General features: G+C 36.2%; 1 protein-coding gene across 2 annotated transcripts; it reads right to left on the bottom strand.

Annotated features, from left to right (window-relative positions):
* Positions 1 to 2,992: 2,992 nt before the first annotated feature.
* Positions 2,993 to 18,969, bottom strand: LOC308632879 (olfactory receptor 8B8-like; the record flags this gene model as incomplete). Of its 2 annotated transcripts, XM_081265266.1 has the most annotated exons (2): positions 2,993 to 3,856; positions 18,898 to 18,969. In XM_081265266.1, 2 exons carry the CDS (start codon positions 18,967 to 18,969, stop codon positions 2,993 to 2,995), a joined length of 936 nt encoding a protein of 311 aa, XP_081121392.1. The 2 variants fall into 2 exon arrangements, with proteins under 2 accessions (XP_081121392.1, XP_081121391.1); XM_081265265.1 differs by lacking the exon at positions 18,898 to 18,969 and having other exon boundaries at positions 2,993 to 3,928.
* Between the last annotated feature and the right edge of the window lie 773 nt (positions 18,970 to 19,742).

Below are 19,742 nucleotides of genomic sequence, written 5' to 3'. Positions count from 1 at the left end.
TGTAAACTATAAAACAGACTCCTTCTATAACCCAAGGGCCATTTCATACCCAGAAGATGAGCCCTTCCAGTGCCTGATTGATTGATCCTGCTGTGGAATAAAGAAAAGCTTGCTGATCTGTCTGAGATCTGCTTCCACCCCAGTTATTTGTGTTTTCATAATGGTGCCAAAACCATGTTGGTTATGTTTGCCTTCGCTCTCATGTTAAATAAGATATCAGCGTCTGTTCCTTAATTTTCAGGACTAATATATTCTTTTTTTTTTTTTTTTTTTTGGCAATGCACCAAAAACAGAAAAGAAGCTCACAGTTACTTGGATCATAAGAGACTAATAGACTAAAATGAGTAGTAATTTAACATTTTTATTGAGAAATATAGCTGACATGCTATAGAATTCATGCTATAAATGGTGATAATAATGCAACCCAGAGAAGTAAAATAAATATCCAAGTCCACTCACAGATAATTAGGCTGCAGATGGACTTCGGGTTCAGATTATACAGCATTTTTTTCCCACTGTAGAAAATAATGTTCTCCCTGCCATGATTCCCTTATTCCCCACCCCCTTTTTTCAGTTTGCTGTTGACTGGAAAATGAAATGTAAAATTTAGCATTTAGAATAATCATGCAAAAATGGCTAATGTTGCTCTGAAATAAAGTACCGGTGTGTTATACCAAACACTAGTTATAATATCATGAAGTTGCTTTAAGTGCTTTAGTACATAGTCCATTGAACACTGACTGATGTCTTTTGTGCACTGAGCTTATTTTAGATATTTGAACACAGTCTTTATATCTGAAGTGGCTGGGGAAATGCATAATAGCTAAGTATTTTATTTTATGATATGTTGCTTATATAATTTTTTATTTTTACTTTTATCAAATATATTTTTCTCACAAAATAGAAAATTCTCTTGGAGACATAATTATTAGGTGTGACATGCTGGGAAAATGTTGAGACGTGTGTGGGTGTGCGTGTATGAGAGAGTAGGAGACAGAGACAATCCAAATACATGGTTAAACAATTAAATTTACATTTTATAGTTACATTTTGTCAATGCACAAAATGGATTTAAAATAAACTTTTATTAACTATAACCAGTAATTAGAAAACATTTACTGCCAACCAATATCACACAAACATGGAAAATCATTTAAGTAATTTAGGAAAAACAAACATTGCATCATGAAAAAGTCCCAAATTAATTTCTTATTGAGTTGTATTATTACTATATGAATGGAATTTAAGTTGCACAGAGATACAGTTCTACCTTCAGCTTCCTGACTCTATTCCTCTCTTCATTCACACTCCATGAATTCTCAGTGACTTGCTTACTATTTTTGAGAAGCCAAGAGTCCCTTTGCTAAATGAACATCCTCCTGAAAATCAATTTCTTAGATTTCTCTTATAATTGAATAAATTGAATCAAATTATAAATATAATATGTATTAACTGCTTGTTTTGTCAGGGATTTGATACCCTGCTAGGTTATAGAGATAAAATAGTGAATGGGATACATTCTACCCATAGACTAGTAGGGAACACATTCAAGAGAAAATGGAATTTTGGATCTGGCTTTGCTCATATAAGGAAGAAAGGCTCATGGGAGTTTAGTGATCATATCTGGAAATATCTGGAAACTGCTCAAGATAGGAGTTCCTGTAACAGTAGCACCAAGTGCTGGGCAAAAGGGTGTGAGCAGTGATAAGTAGCATGAGAAGGATGAAGGTGACACCCACCTGGGGTCTAAACAATTAGGTAGGAGGTGATGCCTTCACTGTGATGATGATAGTGGGAAAAGCAGGGAGCCAGGCAATATTGGGGCTGCTGCTGTGATAAAGGTTAATTTTGATGTTTTGAGTTCAGGTGCATATGGAGAATTCAAATGCAAATATGAGGCAATTAAATGCATAATCTGAAGTTCATATGTTAATTCTGAGGTTATCTAGGAAGGGATTCTTTATATAATCAGAATATTTGAATCTGCAATAAATTAGTAAACCTATTTTTAAAATGCATGGAAATTATCTCTAAAATATAAGTGGGAAACAGTAGGGGAGAAGACAGAGCAAGAGTAAGAAAAGGAAGAAGGAAAGGAGATAAAGAGAGAATAAGGTCCCAGTGTTGAGCTACATATTAAATTGCATTAACTTTTTTTTTCTAACAATCCTATGAAATAAAATGATGTCCTTATATTTCAGAGGTTTCAATCCAGGCTTTCTGATTCCAAATCCAATGCTATTTCGGTTATGCTTCATTTCTTTGGATATGAAAAAGCTCTAGGGTTATGTGGGAGTGAGAGAGTGACCACCATAGGGACAAAGGTCCAGTGCCTCCTGGGCCTAAAGGATAGGATCTGTGTTTTCTTTGCTCTCCCGCCTTAACTTATAGCCTGTTAGTATTAAAAGCTTGCCATGACTGTCCCAGGACAAACTACACAAAGGATAAAAATTATTGAGGAGACATCAAAAGGGAAAATTCCCAGGTCTTCAAGAGCTCCTTGCCCAGGTTTGTGTTCTCTTCCATTTCCCACCCTGTGTTCTCTTCCCAGGTACAACTCATCCTAATCACAAGATAGAGATGTTGCTACAGAACGCAGCATCCCTATGAAAAGCCAACATTTGGATCCAGAATGACCAACCTTGGTCCATGAAACTTCCTGAGTTCAAGTGCCCTCAAGGAAAAAAAAATCTTTAAAATATATCTAAAGCTAATTAACATAACCTAGTCCCCCCTCTCCCAAGAATATCCCTTTTACCTGGATAAAACCAACTCTCTCCTCTTGATGAGGGAGACAACCTAACACTCCCATGTGGGTGCTGTGTCTCTCTTCTTTAGGAGCAGCCCTGAGAAAAGCCTGCCCTGTAGGTTCTCACCTGACTTGTTTTTAATAAGTACTGCCATCACTCAAAGTCCTTGTATCTATCCTAGAAAAAGGGATGATTTAAAGGGAAATCTGGTTTCTCCCATAGTAAGTAATACTGCTCAGAGCTCAAGAAAATATTTTCCTGCTCAAGGTTTTTTTCAGGGCAACCTTGACCTCCTTGTTCCTGAAGCTGTAGATGAGAGGATTGAGCATGGGTACCACAATGGTGTAGAACACGGTAGACACCTTCCCCTGGTCCATGGACAAAAGAGAAGAAGGATGGAGGTACATGAACGCCCCTGACCCAAAGAAAACAGACACCACAATTATATGAGAACTACAAGTGCTGAAGGCCTTGGATCTTCCTTCAGTGGAACGAATGCGAAGAATGCTGGTGAGGATGAATGTGTAAGAGACAGCGATGGTGACAGTGGGCACAGCAACATCAAAGCCCACAACAATAAACACCACCAGTTCATTGATGTGAGTGCTGGTGCAGGAGAGCTCTAGGAGGGGAAAGATCTCACACATATAGTGGTTGATGGTGTTGGCCTTACAGAAGGTCAACTTCAGCATGCACCCTGTATGGGCCCAAGCACCTATGAAGGCTCCCACATATATGACCACAGCCAGTTGAGTGCAGAACTGAGGGGACATAGTAACCATGTACAGAAGGGGTTTACAGATGGCCACGTAGCGATCATAGGCCATGGCCGTCAACACATAGCACTCTGCACTGACGAAGAGGCAGTAGAAAAAGAGTTGAGTCATGCATCCTGCATAGGAGATGGTGTTCCTTTCTGACACGAAGTTTACCAACAGCTTTGGGGTAATGACAGAAGAGTAACAGAGATCAATACAGGAAAGATTGAAGAGGAAGTAGTACATGGGAGTGTGAAGGTGAGAATTCAGTCCAATTAGAGTAAACAAGCCCAGGTTTCCTGCCACTGTGACCACATAGATTCCCAAGAAGATAAAGAAAAGGGGGAGCTGGATCCCTGAATATTCTGTTAAACCCACCAGGATAAACTCAGTGACGAAGGAACTGTTTCCAATGTCCATTCTCTTCCAGCAGGTTCTGAAAGATAGGAGAGCAGAGTCTCAGTTGATATAGACCCAGATTTGCTAAAGCAATGCCAAGCCCATTCCTTCTGCAGCCAGGGAGTCCAAAGACTCTGCTGAGGTTCAGCTATTTGAGAGAAAGTGGAATACTATGTAGGTTGGAGACCGTGCACACTACATCTATGGCAGAGTTAGGGGAACAGAGACTCACAGCCGTTCATAAGGGTTCCTGAGTATGCACAGCAACAAAGTCAGTAAATCTGTCATGGAACCTGGGTCTCCTTCGTAAGAAAATCTCTATGAGACAGAAAGGTTGGAGGCATGGCAAACACTGTCATCTCAGCACCATTTGTGATCTCTACTTACCTCCCACACAGACACTTTCATCACCAGCACCTCAGACCAGAACTGAGAAAAGCAGAAACTGCCATGGAAAAGCCAGTCCCGGCAGCCCATGACTTTAATCCCAGCCACTTAGGGCGCTTAGTCAGGAGGACAGCAAGCTTAAAGCCAGCCTTAGTGTCACTAAGGCAACTTAGTGACACCCTGTCTCAAAATAAAAATAAAAAGAGCTCAAAATAAAAATAAAACGTTCAGTGGTAGAGTGCCCCTAGCTTCAATCTCCAGGACTGAAAAAAGGAAAGATGATAAAGAAACTGAAGATAAAGGAAAAAACGAAGGAAGGAGGGAAGATAGGTAGGGAGGGAAGGGAGGAAGCCAGCCGCGGAAGGCTGTAAAACAGAAGATTCAATTCTCACCTTCTAGAGGCAACCAAACTGTCCTTGTGGTCTCCTCTCCACTGTTGTTTTCCAAACAGAAATGGCTCCCCTGTAGAGGTAATAGATCTGAACTAAAGCCTTTCTCTTCCTCCTGTGTGGAAAGGCTCAGGGCATTTATGAATCTATCTTTGACTTTCTCTGAAAGTTAGTCAGAGGAAGATCATAATTTTTTATTATATTTTTTCCACTGGTAATTATTAGACTACAAAATATCATAAGTGCACACTTTTTTTCTTCAACATAATAACTGGTAGTGTTGTGTAAATTATTTTATTTTGAGCAAAGGTCTTTGGGATTTGATACTGAGGCTTTCCCAGGAGCCCCTCCATTATTCAAATCCTTTAGGAAAGGTGGATTTAAGAACTTGTTTATACAGTGAAGATGCTTTTACCGCAGTGTCTTTGAAGGTGATATTCAACTCTATTTTTACACTAGGGATTGTACAATCCCCAGGGTAGATGAGGTAGAAAATTTTCCACTCCTTTCCACTTTTTTCTTATGCTTTGATATAATTGCTAACCAAGCTAATGGCATTTAAAAATACCTCTCACAACTATTCCAGGTGCATACACATCCTCCCACACATATAATTTTATGTTGACATATAATGAGCATATAATGACTGTATAATACATAATGCTGAATATTATCAAATCACCTTCTTTTCCTTTTTCTTAGGACTGCTTTTCCCTTGTCAGCTTCTCTTGTATCCCCCAGTCATTCTTGTCTTTAACCTAAGACACACATTCCCAGATTTTCTTAGTAGTTTATATAATCAAATGCATTTATTGGGACTTTGCATTTAAATTATAAAGTGCATACTTTTTTCTATCTAATGCTTTTGTTATTTAAAAACACTTCATTGAAATACCTATCATCTTCTGGGTTGTGGATATAGCATAACTTGCCCTCCCAGTCCATATTAATGGATTTACTTTTTCTAGTTTACACAAAAAACAATCCTCAGATAATCATCATTGTACACACATTGTGATATCCCAGTTCTTTTATTTCAGTGGGATAAATTCCCAGGATGTCTTTCAGTTTCCTATCAGATGGGTTTTACAAAGGTAATATCATATCGCCACATGCAAAGTATAAAACTCCTTTTTCTTCTCTCAGCACTCCTACCAGCAAAAATGACATTGGTGTTTATTAAATGGGACAGTCTGATGGGTATAAAGTGAAATACCACTGTTACTTTAAGTTGTGTTCCCCTTTCTATTACTCATTTGAATATCTTTTCATTAACTTGTAATCCTTTTGCATTGTTTTTTGGTGACTTGCAGGTTTATGTCCTTACCCAATCCCCATGGGGTTGTTCTCTGTCTTCGTATCCAACAGAACAATATAATGGAGGTTAATCTTGTTATCTATCATCTGCATTTGAACTGTATTTTTCCTAACCTATTGATTTATATAATATTTCTTTTGGTAAGCAAAAGTTTTAAAGCTTTATGTTCAAATATCTTCTTCAATATATGTAAGTCGCAACCTTAACTTGACAGATCATTGTCTCTTACTTGCATTACTACCAGGCCCTCATAACTAAATTATTTCTGCACTCATTGCCCCCTACAATTTTCTCCCAGAACAGCAGCCATGACTCTTTCAGAAACACCAGTCAGATTGTGGTTTAATCTCCTATACTCCATTTCACTTAGAGAAAAAGCCCAAGTTTCACAAATGTCCACAGGATTCAATATGAACTTGTCCCTGTCTCTATCTCCTCTCTCTCCCTCACTACTTTCATTTACTACGAGTCCTTATTATATTTCCAACATGTACAATGCATCACCAGACCTGTGGGGACAAGAGCATAGAGTACTGCATGCATGGCATACGTTAAGGGCATCAGAGTGACAGGCCACTCCCCTTGTGCTAGGCGTGTGAGTGGCAAACCACTTACCTCCGTGAAGCACAGCTCTGGGTATGAGGCCACATATTGCAGTCTCTGTGCTTGCTCCATGGCCTGCTCCTTGATTGGTCGCTAGAAATTGTTTTGGTGGCTACCTGTAATCTGCTTAGCTACTGTCCAAGTATATATACATGGTAACTGCACAATAAAATCAGACCTGCTTCCTGGTCTTGATTAGCGACTCTGCAGCCACGCTCTCCTCTACCCTGTTCTGTGGACCTCCTCGCTGGACGAGAGAGAACCCATGCACAGTCCCAGTTCTACTTCTTGTAAATTGTGATTTGGAACAAGTCATGAACATCTCTGAGCATTAGACCCATCATGTGTGAAGTAGGAACTAAGATTCCCTTCCCTATTCACCTCCTAGTTCTTCCCTTAAGATCACAGAGTCTGGCAGAGAGTACAGAGGAAAGTGTTCATGACACTCCTCCTGTGGGCAATGGTAACATTTGACTGTGTCTCTACACTGACGTTGAAGTTGGCTAAATCTACTCTATGACTGAGACTTTAAACAGAACAGCTTCATACTCTCGGAGAAAGACAGAGGCTCTGCCCTCAGAGAGTAAAACTTCCTCATACTGGTAAGATTTTAAAGTTTAAAGCAACATACTTTATGCAAAAAAGCACAAAAAATAAACCACTTCCTTCATCTAGTGCTCAGCTTAATTAAGAGTGAAGTATCCCAATGCTAGAGACCAAAACCAGCTGTGCCAGACTTATGGAAATAATCTGTCAGTCCCTAAGATGGGCATTATGCCAATATAATAATTTTTCAGAGTAATTTTGGCTAAAGACCATTTGGAATTTATCCCACAGAGGATGTACCTCTACACTATGGCATTCTGGGAATTTGCCTATATATCTTTCTCTTACTGTGCCACATTTATGTTGGTGACATATAGCACATTGTCACAAAATGCTATCCACTTAATTATTGCAAAATGTTTGCTTGAGAGAAATATGTGTGTTTATATAAATAGGTGAATAATTCAATCAAACATTTCCTCTTGCTAGATTGAGCAAGTACATCCTGATGAGCCCTATCTCTCTGGAATTAAAAATTAGGAATCATCTCCCCAAATGTGCTGGCAGAAGGAAGAACTGGGATCCTGTACCATTTAACTGATATCAAGCAATGTTAAGCAATCCTTTCATAAAACCTAAATCTTGAAGTCATTGCATGTGTGTATGTGTATGTGTATTTGTGTACAGAAATTCAGTATAGAAGTGGGTAGAGAGAGGGGTTCAATAAGATTGGGTTTGAAGAAGTAAAAGATCTAGAGCTCAAAGCCCATTTTATTTCTGACTTCATTAGCCTTCAACCAAAATTAATCCTGAGCAGATTGTTTAGGGGAAACTTACAGTAATAAATTCAGGGTATCATCAGGAAACTTTCTTTCTGATCTTCAACTAAAAGGACTATTTTCTGTTATAGACCAAAACATATACGCTTTTTCTCTAATGTAGAGAATATTCCTTTTCTAGTACATTGGTACAGGTGAATCTTATAGTTTCCAGTTTAACATTCAGCTGTGAGAACTTCAGTCAAATTTTATTTTTCTCATAATTTTTTTAGCATCATCACATAATGAAAAACAAAAGATAACTCTATGTAGTGCAGGTAAATATCCAGACTTGGTTGCCTTCTTTTGGAAAAAAATCCAAATAAATGGAGCTTAAATTGCTAACTAAAGCAACTAAATTGCCTCTTTTCAAACTTTGCTGCCCTTAAATTTACAAAGTGTATTTAAGCTTTTAAAATTAATTTTATAAGAAAATAGAAAATATGGGACTAAATTACAAAGAAAGTTTATATTAGGTATGGAAAATGACTAACTCCAAAATAGTGTGGCCTGGGAACAGAGAGTTAGGGAGAAGTTAAATCATTGATAACATTGATCCTTTGCCAATATATTCTTTCCCAGTGAGGAGACAGACAATCCCTAGAATGGAAGTAAAAATCACACAGTAGCAAGACAATCCCTGGGGATGATATATCCATCAAAGCCTAGAAGAGCCATCTCTGGGAAGAAGCCAAAGCAGTAATCCTTCCCAAAATAAATTCTTTCCCAGTGACAGTACAATAGGACCCTAGAGGGAAAGAGATAAATACTGACCGTTGTCCCTCCATCTGGCCCACCGACCACTGACCTGAGACCATCCATCTGGCCCAGTAAAAACAGACGTATAGCCCAAACGGACACTCTCATTCATCAAGTCACCTCTCAGTGTAACCTATATAAAACAGACTCTCCCTTTGGCCATTGACTCATTTTTCACCAGGAAAGCGGGTCCTTCAGAGGCGTGAATCCACTGCTGAATAAAGGCTCTGCTGATTCATGAAGTTTGCACCCGGCTTGGTCTTTTGTACTAACAGTTTATCTTTTTTAAAAAATGAAACAGACTTTGTTTTCTGAGGTTTTTCAAATGAAGGATTAGTGATCTGGTTTAATCTATTCTTGGTCAGTTCAAACAATAATCAAAGGGTTGGACACATCTCTCCAATTCTACAAAGAGTACCAAATAACACAGATATTATTTTATTATTCAACTACACTTTTTTTCAGTAAGATAAACAATTTTATTAAGAGGGACTATAAGTAAAAGAAAAAAAATAAAAGGAAGCATCCAACCAAGTTCAAATATTTCATACAGGTAGAAATTATTGGGTAAGAATTAAGCAGTTACTGTTGGAGACATCAAGTGAGGAATTGATATCAATCTTATAGAGACCAGGACTGGGCTCTTGTTCCTCAGTGTTGAAGAATAAACACCTGAGAAACACTGAGGCAAGTATAGAGAGTAAGTTTTATTTTAAAAAGTGAGAGACAGACTCCCCTGAAAAGAAGGGGACCTGAAAGACAAAAGCCTATGGGAGGGAATACAACTTTCTTTCTTTATATACATATGTATATATTTGATATCTTTTTTGGAAGACAGAACTGATTAAACACTGAATTTTTGATATATTAACATATTCTCTCTTGACAGTTCAGTTTTTAGTCTAAAGTTTTTCTTTGCTATCTCTTATTTAGTTTCTTCTCAGTACAGTGCATATGGTTTCAGAACTCCTGAATACAGTATATTAGATAAGAAAATGGAAATGCACCATTGTAGAGGATAATCCATGTTTAAGAGATAATTATAATTGTATAAACTGAAATTAGGAATGGGCCCGGGAAATTCCACAACTACTTATGATATTTTACAAGACTCTCTTTTTCACCTTTTATTTTTATTTTTACTAATATGTATCAATTGTACATATTAATGGAATTCAGTGTACTATTCCCACACATATCTTAGCATCCATTGATTAAATCCAGCTTCCCTTTATCCACCTTTCCCTGAACCTGTAGAGATCACTATTCTACCTTTATTTCTACCTTCATGTCAATATTTTAAGTTCTACATAAAGAGAGAACATACAATACTTGTCTTTCAGTGTCTGCCTTATTTCATTTAACATAATGTCCTCCATGTTCATCCATTTTGCTGCGAATTGCAGGATTGCATTCTTTTTTGTAGCTGAATAATATTCCATTGTGTGTACATACCACATTTATTCATTTATCCATTATTGGGCACCCAAAAGATTCACTAGTGGGCTCTCTTCAGGAGCACTCATATACCAACACCTACTCCCTCTTGTAAAGTATTACTACAGAAAATAAAGCCTTTAAATGGAAATTAGGAAATATTAAGAGCTATCTAATCTAACTACTTCTCTCCAAGTCCCTGAATAAACATGGAAAAGCACAAATAAAATAACCAATCTAGCCAGGTGTGGTGGTGCACACCTGTAATCCCAGCGGCTCAGAAGGCTTAGACAGGAGGATCACGAGTTCAGCTTGCTAAGCAATTCAATGAGACCCTGTCTCTAAATAAAATATAAAATAGAGCTGGGGATGTAGCCCAGTGGTGGGGTTTCCCTGAATTCAATCCCCGGTACCAACCTCTCCCCCAAAAAATTATAAAAAAATAAAACCTCCAATCCATAATTTATGTGATTAGTGTTTTCAGTGTCCACCTCTCATCAAAAATATGTGGCCACAGTTGAGTGTTTTTCTTTCCTCAAAGTGTGCACTGTTTCAAGTTTCTGAACAGATGAAAAATACGGAGGTTCTGTGGTAAAAGGTAATAAATAATAATATTTCTGAACATCACAACTCAGAAACACCCACTAACAATTCCCACAATGTGGTAGCAGATGTATTCAAATAAAAGCAGCGCACCAGTCTAGGCTGTATACATAAGAAAAATGGCTTGTCTCTGACAATTTGCCACACCATAAATTCTCTACACATTTTAGAACATAACTCATAGCAAAGTATATAGGAACATTGGAGTCTTTGTGGCAAAGCCTTCTTACAAATTTCAGTTGTTCAAAACTAAAAATTATCTTCTGTACCAAAACTACTAAGGTGTGAAAAATAAACCTATATTAACTCTGTATAAATTAAGAAATACAGATGTGTGATCTAAGTAAGTCCTTGTTGTAGATGGAAATCTCATTTAAAAATTAATGTTTCATGGAATTTGCAGGGAAATGGATGGCATTAGAGCAGATTATGCTAAGTGAAGCTAGCCAATCCCTAAAAAAAAAAAAAAAACAAATGCCAAATGTCTTCTTTGATATAAGGGAAACAACTAAGAACAGAGCAGGAAGGAAGAGCATGAGGAGAAGATTAACATTAAACAGGGACGAGAGGTGGGAGGAAAAGGGAGAGAGAAGGGAAATTGCGTGGAAATGGAAGGAGACCCTCATTGTTATAAAAATTACATATAAGAGGAAGTGAGGGGAAAGGGAAAAAATAAGAGAGAGAAATGAATTACAGTAGATGGGGTAGTGAGAGAAGATGGGAGGGGAGGAGAGGGGAGGGGGGATAGGAAGGGGATAGGAAAGGCAACAGAATACAACAGACACTAGTATGGCAGTATGTAAAAAAGTGGATGTGTAACCGATGTGATTCTGCAATCTGTATACAGGGTAAAAATGGGAGTTCATAACTCACTTGAATCAAATGTATGAAATATGATATGTCAAGAACTATGCAATGTTTTGAACAACTAATAATAAAAATTTAAAAAATAGCCTCAAAAACAATAATAAAATAAAATACTTGGAAATCAACCTAAAAAAAAATTAATGTTTCAGTGGTCATCTAGATCACCATCTCTTTCTGATGGGAATTTTTGAGATAGCCAATATTTGAACTTTGAAATTTGCTCTAGAGAATATGCCAAATGAAAGCTTTGAAGAGAAGATTGCAAAATCGGATTGAAATCCTTAATATATCTTAGTATAATTTTTATAACTGCATAAAGTTCCAATGATAATGTGGTAATTATTTTGCACTCTTATTTCATTTCCCATTAACTCAACTATGAGAGTCTAGAAGAATGTTAAGAGCTAAGAGAAGCAATTGTTTCAAGCAGTAGTTCAGGAGAGAAAATGTTAAAAGATTTTTCTCCCCTTTCCAGTCCATTTTCAATTTTCTTGCAGGATCACAATCCTATAAGAAGTAACATGAAAGCATTCAATGCCATCTCCACCTTTGCTTTTAACCCTTAAAAAAGATTCATAAAAAAGTGATGTTTTAAAGAACTTATATAAATGATATGTGGAAAAAAAGTGTGAGTGCATAGAGACAAATCAATCACATTTAAATACATGACAGATATAAAAAATAAACGTATTTTTCAAATGAACTAGAATTGGAAATTGAAAACAAACCCTCACATTATGGTCACTTGATTTTCAACAATAATATGATGATGATTCAAGGAGAGAAAATAAGCTTCTTAACAAACAATGCCATAACAACTAGAAGGCCACATTCAAAAAATAAATTGCCCCTCTGCAATGCAGTATGGAGTTTCCTCCAAAAAGTAGGAATGGAACTACCATTTGACACAGTTATCCCAAGGGATTTAAAATCAGCATACTACAGTGATGCAGCCACATCAATGTTTATAGCAGCTCAATTTACAATAACTAAGCTATGGAACCAACTTAGATGCCCATCAACAGATGAATGGATAAAGAAATTATGGTGTATATATGCGATGGAATATTACTCAGCCATAAAGAAAAATAACTTTATGACATTTTTCAGTAAATGGATGGATCTGGAAACGATCATGCTAAGTGAAATAAGCCAATCCCCAAAAATCAAAGTAGAATATTTTAGTTAATATGTGGAAGCTAAATCATAATAAAGGTGAGGAAGGAAAAAAGATAATACAGAGCACTAGATAAAAGGGAATAAAAGGAAGTGAGTGAGGATAGAAATAGGAAAGACAGTAGAATAATCTAACATAATCTTCCTATGTACACATATGAAAACACCTAATTGAATCCCACCATCATGCCCACCCACAAGAATTGGGGTCCTAATTAGAATAAGATATATCCCATTCTTGTAAAATTTTATCAAAATCGATGCTACTGTCATGTATAACTAAGAAGAACCAATAAAAAAAGTAAAATAAAATAGGCAAACAATTTGAACACTCATTTCTCCAAAGAAGACATGCAAAAGGCCAAAAGACACTGTGAGGGAGCTAAAAATCATTAACAATCATGTAAATACAAATCAAAACCATAAAATTACCTCAGACTCACTAAGATAGCTATAATTAAAAAGACATTTAAATACCAAATGTTAGTGAGGGTGTTAAAAAAATTGGAATGCTCATACGGTACTGCAAAAATGTCAAGTCACTGCAGCCACTTTGAAAAACTGTATGGAGTTTTATCAGAGGTTAACTAGAGAATTACTGTGTGCCTCAGCATTCTTCTCTGAGATACAAGCCTAAGAAAAATGAAAACATATCTCCCCACATAAAAACCTGAACTTGAATGTTTATAATATTATTTATAATAGCCAAGAAATAGAAAAGTCCAAATGCCCATCAACTGATGAATGGGTAAGTTGAATCTGTTATATTCACACGATAAATGTCATGCAGCCAAACCATTAAGAATGAAGCACATTTAGATTTAACAAAGTGGATGAGTCTTGAACATCTGCCATGGAAGAAAGGCCAGTCACAAAGAATGGGTCTCATATTAATTTTACATGAAATGTCCAAGAGAGGCAAATCTATGGATAGAAAGGAGACCCGTGGTTGAAATTTGTGAACTTTATGTCAATAAAGATATTATCATCAAGAAAAAAAAGAAGTTTTTCTATAGTTTTAAGTTTGAAATAATAAGTAAGTTAGAAAACACTTGAAGTATGTAAAATATAAAGACAATATGTTAAAATGTGTGTAATATAGATAAATACAGTGCTTATTGGCAATTAATGGCACTTAAGTGCTTATGACTTTTTTAAAAAGAGAGGCCTCAAATCAAAGACTTCGCCATATTATAAAATTATATAAGAAAAATCAAAGTAAACATAAACAGAAAAAATTGTCTACAGATAACAGAAAAAGTAGTAAAATATATATAATCAGTTATATATATTTAATATATAATCAGTTAATCTAAAAAGTTGCTTTGAGATCAATAAAAATGATGGTTCTCTAAACAGACTGGTTAGGCCAAAAAAATGGAGACACAAATTATCAATAAAAACTAGCAAGAAAAATGCCACATGATCTCACATACTGAATATAAAAAATGGTAAAGTTAAAAAAGCATAGGGTAGCATCATGGTTACAAGAAACTAAAGAGCTGTTGAGATATGTTAGTCAAAGTGTACAAAACTTCAGTTAGAGGAGTAAATTTAAGAGGCCTAGTGGAAAACATGGTACTCTCTTCATGACAACGTATTATTAAAGATTGCTAAGAATACATTTCAAGTATTTTCATCACAAAAAATGGTAAATATGTGATTTTATGTTATAATCATAATAGAATTTATAACATATTTTAGTAATACCACAGAATTTAAGGTCAACATTGATTTTTGATTAACAATTAAGAATAGGAAATTGAAAGTTTTAAAAAGTACTACTATTTAAAACAGCACCAAAAAAATCAAAAACCTTTAAGCATAAGCAATAAAATATGTACATATGAATTAAACAGACAAATTAAACAGGTGGAAGACATATAAAAATAAATAGACTATTTTTATGAATTGGAAGCTTCATGATAGGACGCCCATCATTTCTAAACTGATGTATATATTTAATGGCTTTATTTACATGGCAATCTTCACTTCAGAGCTAATAGCAATAATTGCACTATTCAGGTTTCTGTGACTTGTAAATTTTTACTGTATAAATTATAACTGTTTTAGCCTAGGAAACTCAGAGTTCAAAATCAATAATTACTTTTAGACAAATGCATCAAAATAAAATATTTTCCTTAACTTTATTAAGAACTATGATTTCTTCTGCTCTAATATATGAATTTAATGTTACAAAATTCAATATTTTTGCCAGATAAAATGCATGATTTTATTCACATTTTAAGTAAAAATAAAAAGGAAAAAAGATAAATAAATTGCTCAGTATAACAGAAGAGAGTCCAGAAAAAGGCTATCTTCAGATAACAAAAAATTTGATCATAAATATAAAAAATAGTTGTTAGATATTAGCAAAACAAAAAACATTACTCTGAGAAAAAACAATATTTATAATATGTGGTGAGAAAACAAACATTGGGAAGTATATTTAATGAGCATTTATCTAATAAGTAACTAGTCTTGTATATATAATAAAAATTTAAAACTCAAAAATAAGTACATAAACAGTGAACTAAATAAATGAGAATGTGATGTGAACAGACACATCTGCAAAGAAGATACATGAATGAAAAGCAATTCAGGAACAACAGAAAATCTGAACAGACTAAAAAGTCAACAAGCTTTCTTTCATCTGTAGAGAAAAGCGGGGACACAAGGAAATCTTCTGCTACCAAGCTTACACAGTCAATTACAAGGAGTCCTGACTTACATGAGTGGAAAATGATGAGCAGAAAACATGCTGGCATCTGTTTCCAGTGCAGACTCAGCATGAACAATTAAGAGATTTAAAATCTCTTAGGGATTGAGTTACAGAATGCCCCAACACCTCTGTGAAGTTTATATCCAAGAGATCAATCATGTTCTTACAGTAAATATCAAAAAGTCACACTGACCTTTAGCAATGCAGGGAGAGGGAAAAGCAATTCTACAATTTTGTACTTTGCTCTTCTAACAGGTTCTGCTTCAGGATGAAACTGTTTTACCCAAAATTATTATTAATAATTTTAATAATGTGTGACTGTTACTAAAGCCTAACTCACCAGAGTGAAGGAAAATTGCAGGCTGTAGTCAACTCTAGCCATCTTGCTCCACCAAAGGGGAGTAGGAGTAGCCCATGCCTGTCTCACTATAGCCACGCCCCTGTGAACCACTTCCTCTAGCCTCACCACACCTGCCTCCAGTTACCATCCAGTTAATCGCATCAGAGATCTATTCACTGATTAGTTTAAGGCTATAACCCAATGATTTCTCCTCCAAAACTTCTTGCATCATCACACACGAGATTTTGGGGGACATCACATCTAAACCATAACAAACATCTACAAAACAAAGGCAAACAGATCATCTATGCCAAATTTCAAAATGTGTAAGTATTGAGTAGAATTTATAAAAATGGCGTAATAATAAAAATATTTAGGTATCTTAGAAAATGTGTAAACTGTTATTCAATTTAATAGACTGAGAATTTTTAGAGTAATCAGTTTTTGCATGTTTCCCAAAAGAAAAATAATTCAACATCCTACTCAAAAAAAAAAAAAGATATTGTTACAATTTGGCTTATTTCCTCAAAAGTTTCTTTCAAAATTTAAATTCCCTATTGTAGCAAATCATCTCACAATCATACTGACCCCAAATGCCTACATTTTCTCAATGAAAAGACACATCAAATCATTTTCCTTAAACAAATGAACAATGAAAAGGTAATTAACTATTCTAAAAGAAACTCATGTTAAACTGAAACAAAGCATAGCCAACTTGAAAAGGAGGAATTTATTGTCATATCCTATGTTTACTAAAACCAAAAAAAAAAAAAAAAGGTAAAGTATTGTAGAAAAGTTGTAGACATGAAATCAGAAGGCCAAGTGTTAAATCTGGAGTTTTTCTTTAAGATGTCACGTAACTTTAAGTAAATCATTAAGTAAATCACTCTGAGGTTCGATTTAGCATTCATGCAATAAATACATACTGATGTTCTGTTATATGTTGTATTAACTTAACAAATAAATAAGAAAACTCTTCATCAAAAGAATGCATAGTGTTTCCACATGCAAAATGTGCACTAGTTGACCATCTGTAGGACCTTATATTTCTGGTATTGAAAGGAGATCTTTCCCAGAGGAATAAATAATTATGATAATAGAAACATGCTGCCTGATGCATGCTTCCAATGGCAAGTGAAAAGGTCCACCTCCCACAATGACATGATGTAACCCTTGCATTACTTGATCTGACATTATTACATCATTGACATCTTTACATAAGAAAAAAATAGTTGAAAATAATATTTAAAAAGCACAAATTTCTTCCCTAAAGTAGTTATTCAGGGAAAAAAGTGAGAATAAAGGAATTATGCAAATGCTATGAAAAGGAAGACATTCTTTATAAAAAGTGGAAATAAATTATTGAGAGAAAACTCAAAATTTTTTCACCATGGTAAGACTATAATGGGATAACCTGCCCCATGTATGCCTTGTCCAGTCACTTGCCGTCTCCCAGTGTGGACCTCTGGACTGCTCCAATGCTGAATACCCATAACTGTCCAAGCCCTACCTGAAAGAGAACATGGATTTTGGATTACTTCTCCCAACTTCACTCCTGCTCCAGCAGGAAGCTGCTTGGAAATGTTATCTCCCATTTGTCCATAGAAATAGAATGTAGGAATTGACAGCGGGAAAATGTAACAGTGGTCCACTTTGTGCTTTGAATATAGCCCTTGCTGCTCTGCCACTGCAACTTATTTTTAAAATGGGCATGTATCTTTCTCTTCCTCTCTCCCTGTTCCTCCTTAATCTCTCCCCTCCCTAATCTCAGGGGAACAGGATTACCTTTCTTCCCCATTTTAGGCAGATTTTTCTGTTCTTTAATACACATCCACCATGGGAACAAAGTAATCCAGACCTTGGAAATGGTACCATAAGATCTCAGAAATGACAAAAACTCCCAAATTACCAAGTGAATTACAACTCCAACAGAAAACATGTGGAATATGGCCTTTGAATCACCTCTTTAAAGCCTACTGTTCCTGTTCATGGGGAGAATCAAAGCTTTTAGGTCAGAAGTCCTTTGTGTTTCTCCTTTGCTAGCCAAAAAAAGAAAAGGATGAAAAAAGAAAGTAATGGGATAAGAAGTCTACCATTAAAATTTTTGTAATTCAGTATAATGAACTATTGTAAAACTACATGCAGACAAAGATGGTGTTTCTGGTCATCAATTTCTCCTCATCAGGGTTTTCTTCAGGGCAACTTGAACATCTTTGTTCCTCAAGCTGTAGATCAAAGGGTTCATCAAAGGAACTGTATTGGTGTAAAAGACAGAAGAGATTTTGCCCTCATCCATTGACCCAGCAGAAGAAGGCTTAAGATACATAAATGCGCCTGATCCAAAGAACAGAGAGACAGCAGTTATGTGGGAACTGCAGGTGCTGAAGGCTTTGGACCTGCCCTCAGTGGAGCTTATTCGGAGGATGCTGGAAATGATAAAGCCATAGGAAATAATGATGGTGAGACTGGGCGCAATGATGTTGATGCCCACCACAATGAAAACCTCCAGCTCATTGATGTAGGTGCTGGTGCAGGAGAGCTGCATCACAGGCAGGATGTCACAGAAATAGTGGTTGATGATGTTCACATCACAGAAGGTCAGTCTCAGCATGCATCCAGTGTGGGCCATGGCACCAGAAAATGCCATCAAGTAAGAACCAAGCATTAGGTTGAAACACACCTTAGGGGACATGGATAAGTTGTACAAAAGTGGATTACAGATGGCTACATAGCGGTCATAGGCCATTGATGTCAGCACATAGCACTCAGAAATAGAAAAAAAACTGAAAAAGTAAAGCTGGGTCATACATCCTCTGTAGGAGATAATATTCTTCTTTAATACAAAGTTCATCAGCATTTTGGGTGTAAAGACAGAAGAGTAACAGAGGTCAATGAAGGACAAGTTAAAGAGGAAAAAGTACATGGGGGTGTGAAGATGTGAATTCAGCCCAATTAGAGTTATCAAACTCAAGTTTCCCAACACAGTGACCATATATATTATTAGAAAGAGGATGAATAGGGGGACTTGGAGGTCTGGCTGGTCTGTAAGCCCCACCAGAATAAACTCAGTCACAAAAGAGCCATTTCCATGAGCCATTCTTCTTTATAGGAATCTGTGGATACAGGGAAAATGGGTTACATGAGAGGACAACCTAACTCTTTCCAGAATGTTTTTTACACAATTTGGGACATCACTGGAATTGACTGAAACTAGCCTAAGGTGGATGCACAGAATCAGCCTTTATTACTATCATGACGCTGAATGACACTTTCTTCCCCTTATTAGAATCTGAACAAAGTCAATATAGCAGAAACATCTCCCCTACAGAGTGAATGCAAGTGCTGCCATGTGCAAATGTGAGGGCTGAAAAATCAGGTTCTAAGGAAGGAAATAGATGACTCAGGACAGAATTATCTTTCTCTCAGATCATCATTTCTCCCTCACCAAGAAAGTTGGAGGAAGACAACTTTGCAACCTGTTGCTGGCCTCTCACACAGATTGAACTCTCATGCAGTGGGAACTTAAATGTTATTTCTAATCAAAATCAAAAGAGAGGTATAGAAATGATTTAGTTACTGTCCCATATCTCTCTCTCTCTCTCTCTCTCTCTCTCTCTCTCTCTCTCTCTCTCACACACACACACACACACACAAGAAAAGAAAAAGTCATAAATCTAGAAGAAGAAGAAAGAAATACTGAATGAAGTCTGCATTCCCTGAGCTTCCTCATGTCTCTGAGCACTCTCTGCTCCCCCTTTGAACAGATTATTGTACAACATTTACAGGAATCTCAAGTCCATGCAATAATGGAAAATAAAGGGGACTATTTTATATTTTAGAAAGACATTAGTATAAATAGAACTCAGAAAC

Source organism: Spermophilus citellus (assembly GCF_964194105.1).
Source record: "Spermophilus citellus genome assembly, chromosome: 2".
Lineage (NCBI taxonomy): Eukaryota > Metazoa > Chordata > Mammalia > Rodentia > Sciuridae > Spermophilus > Spermophilus citellus.
Note: the sequence above shows the minus strand (reverse complement) of the source record. Positions and strands in the feature narration are given on the sequence as shown.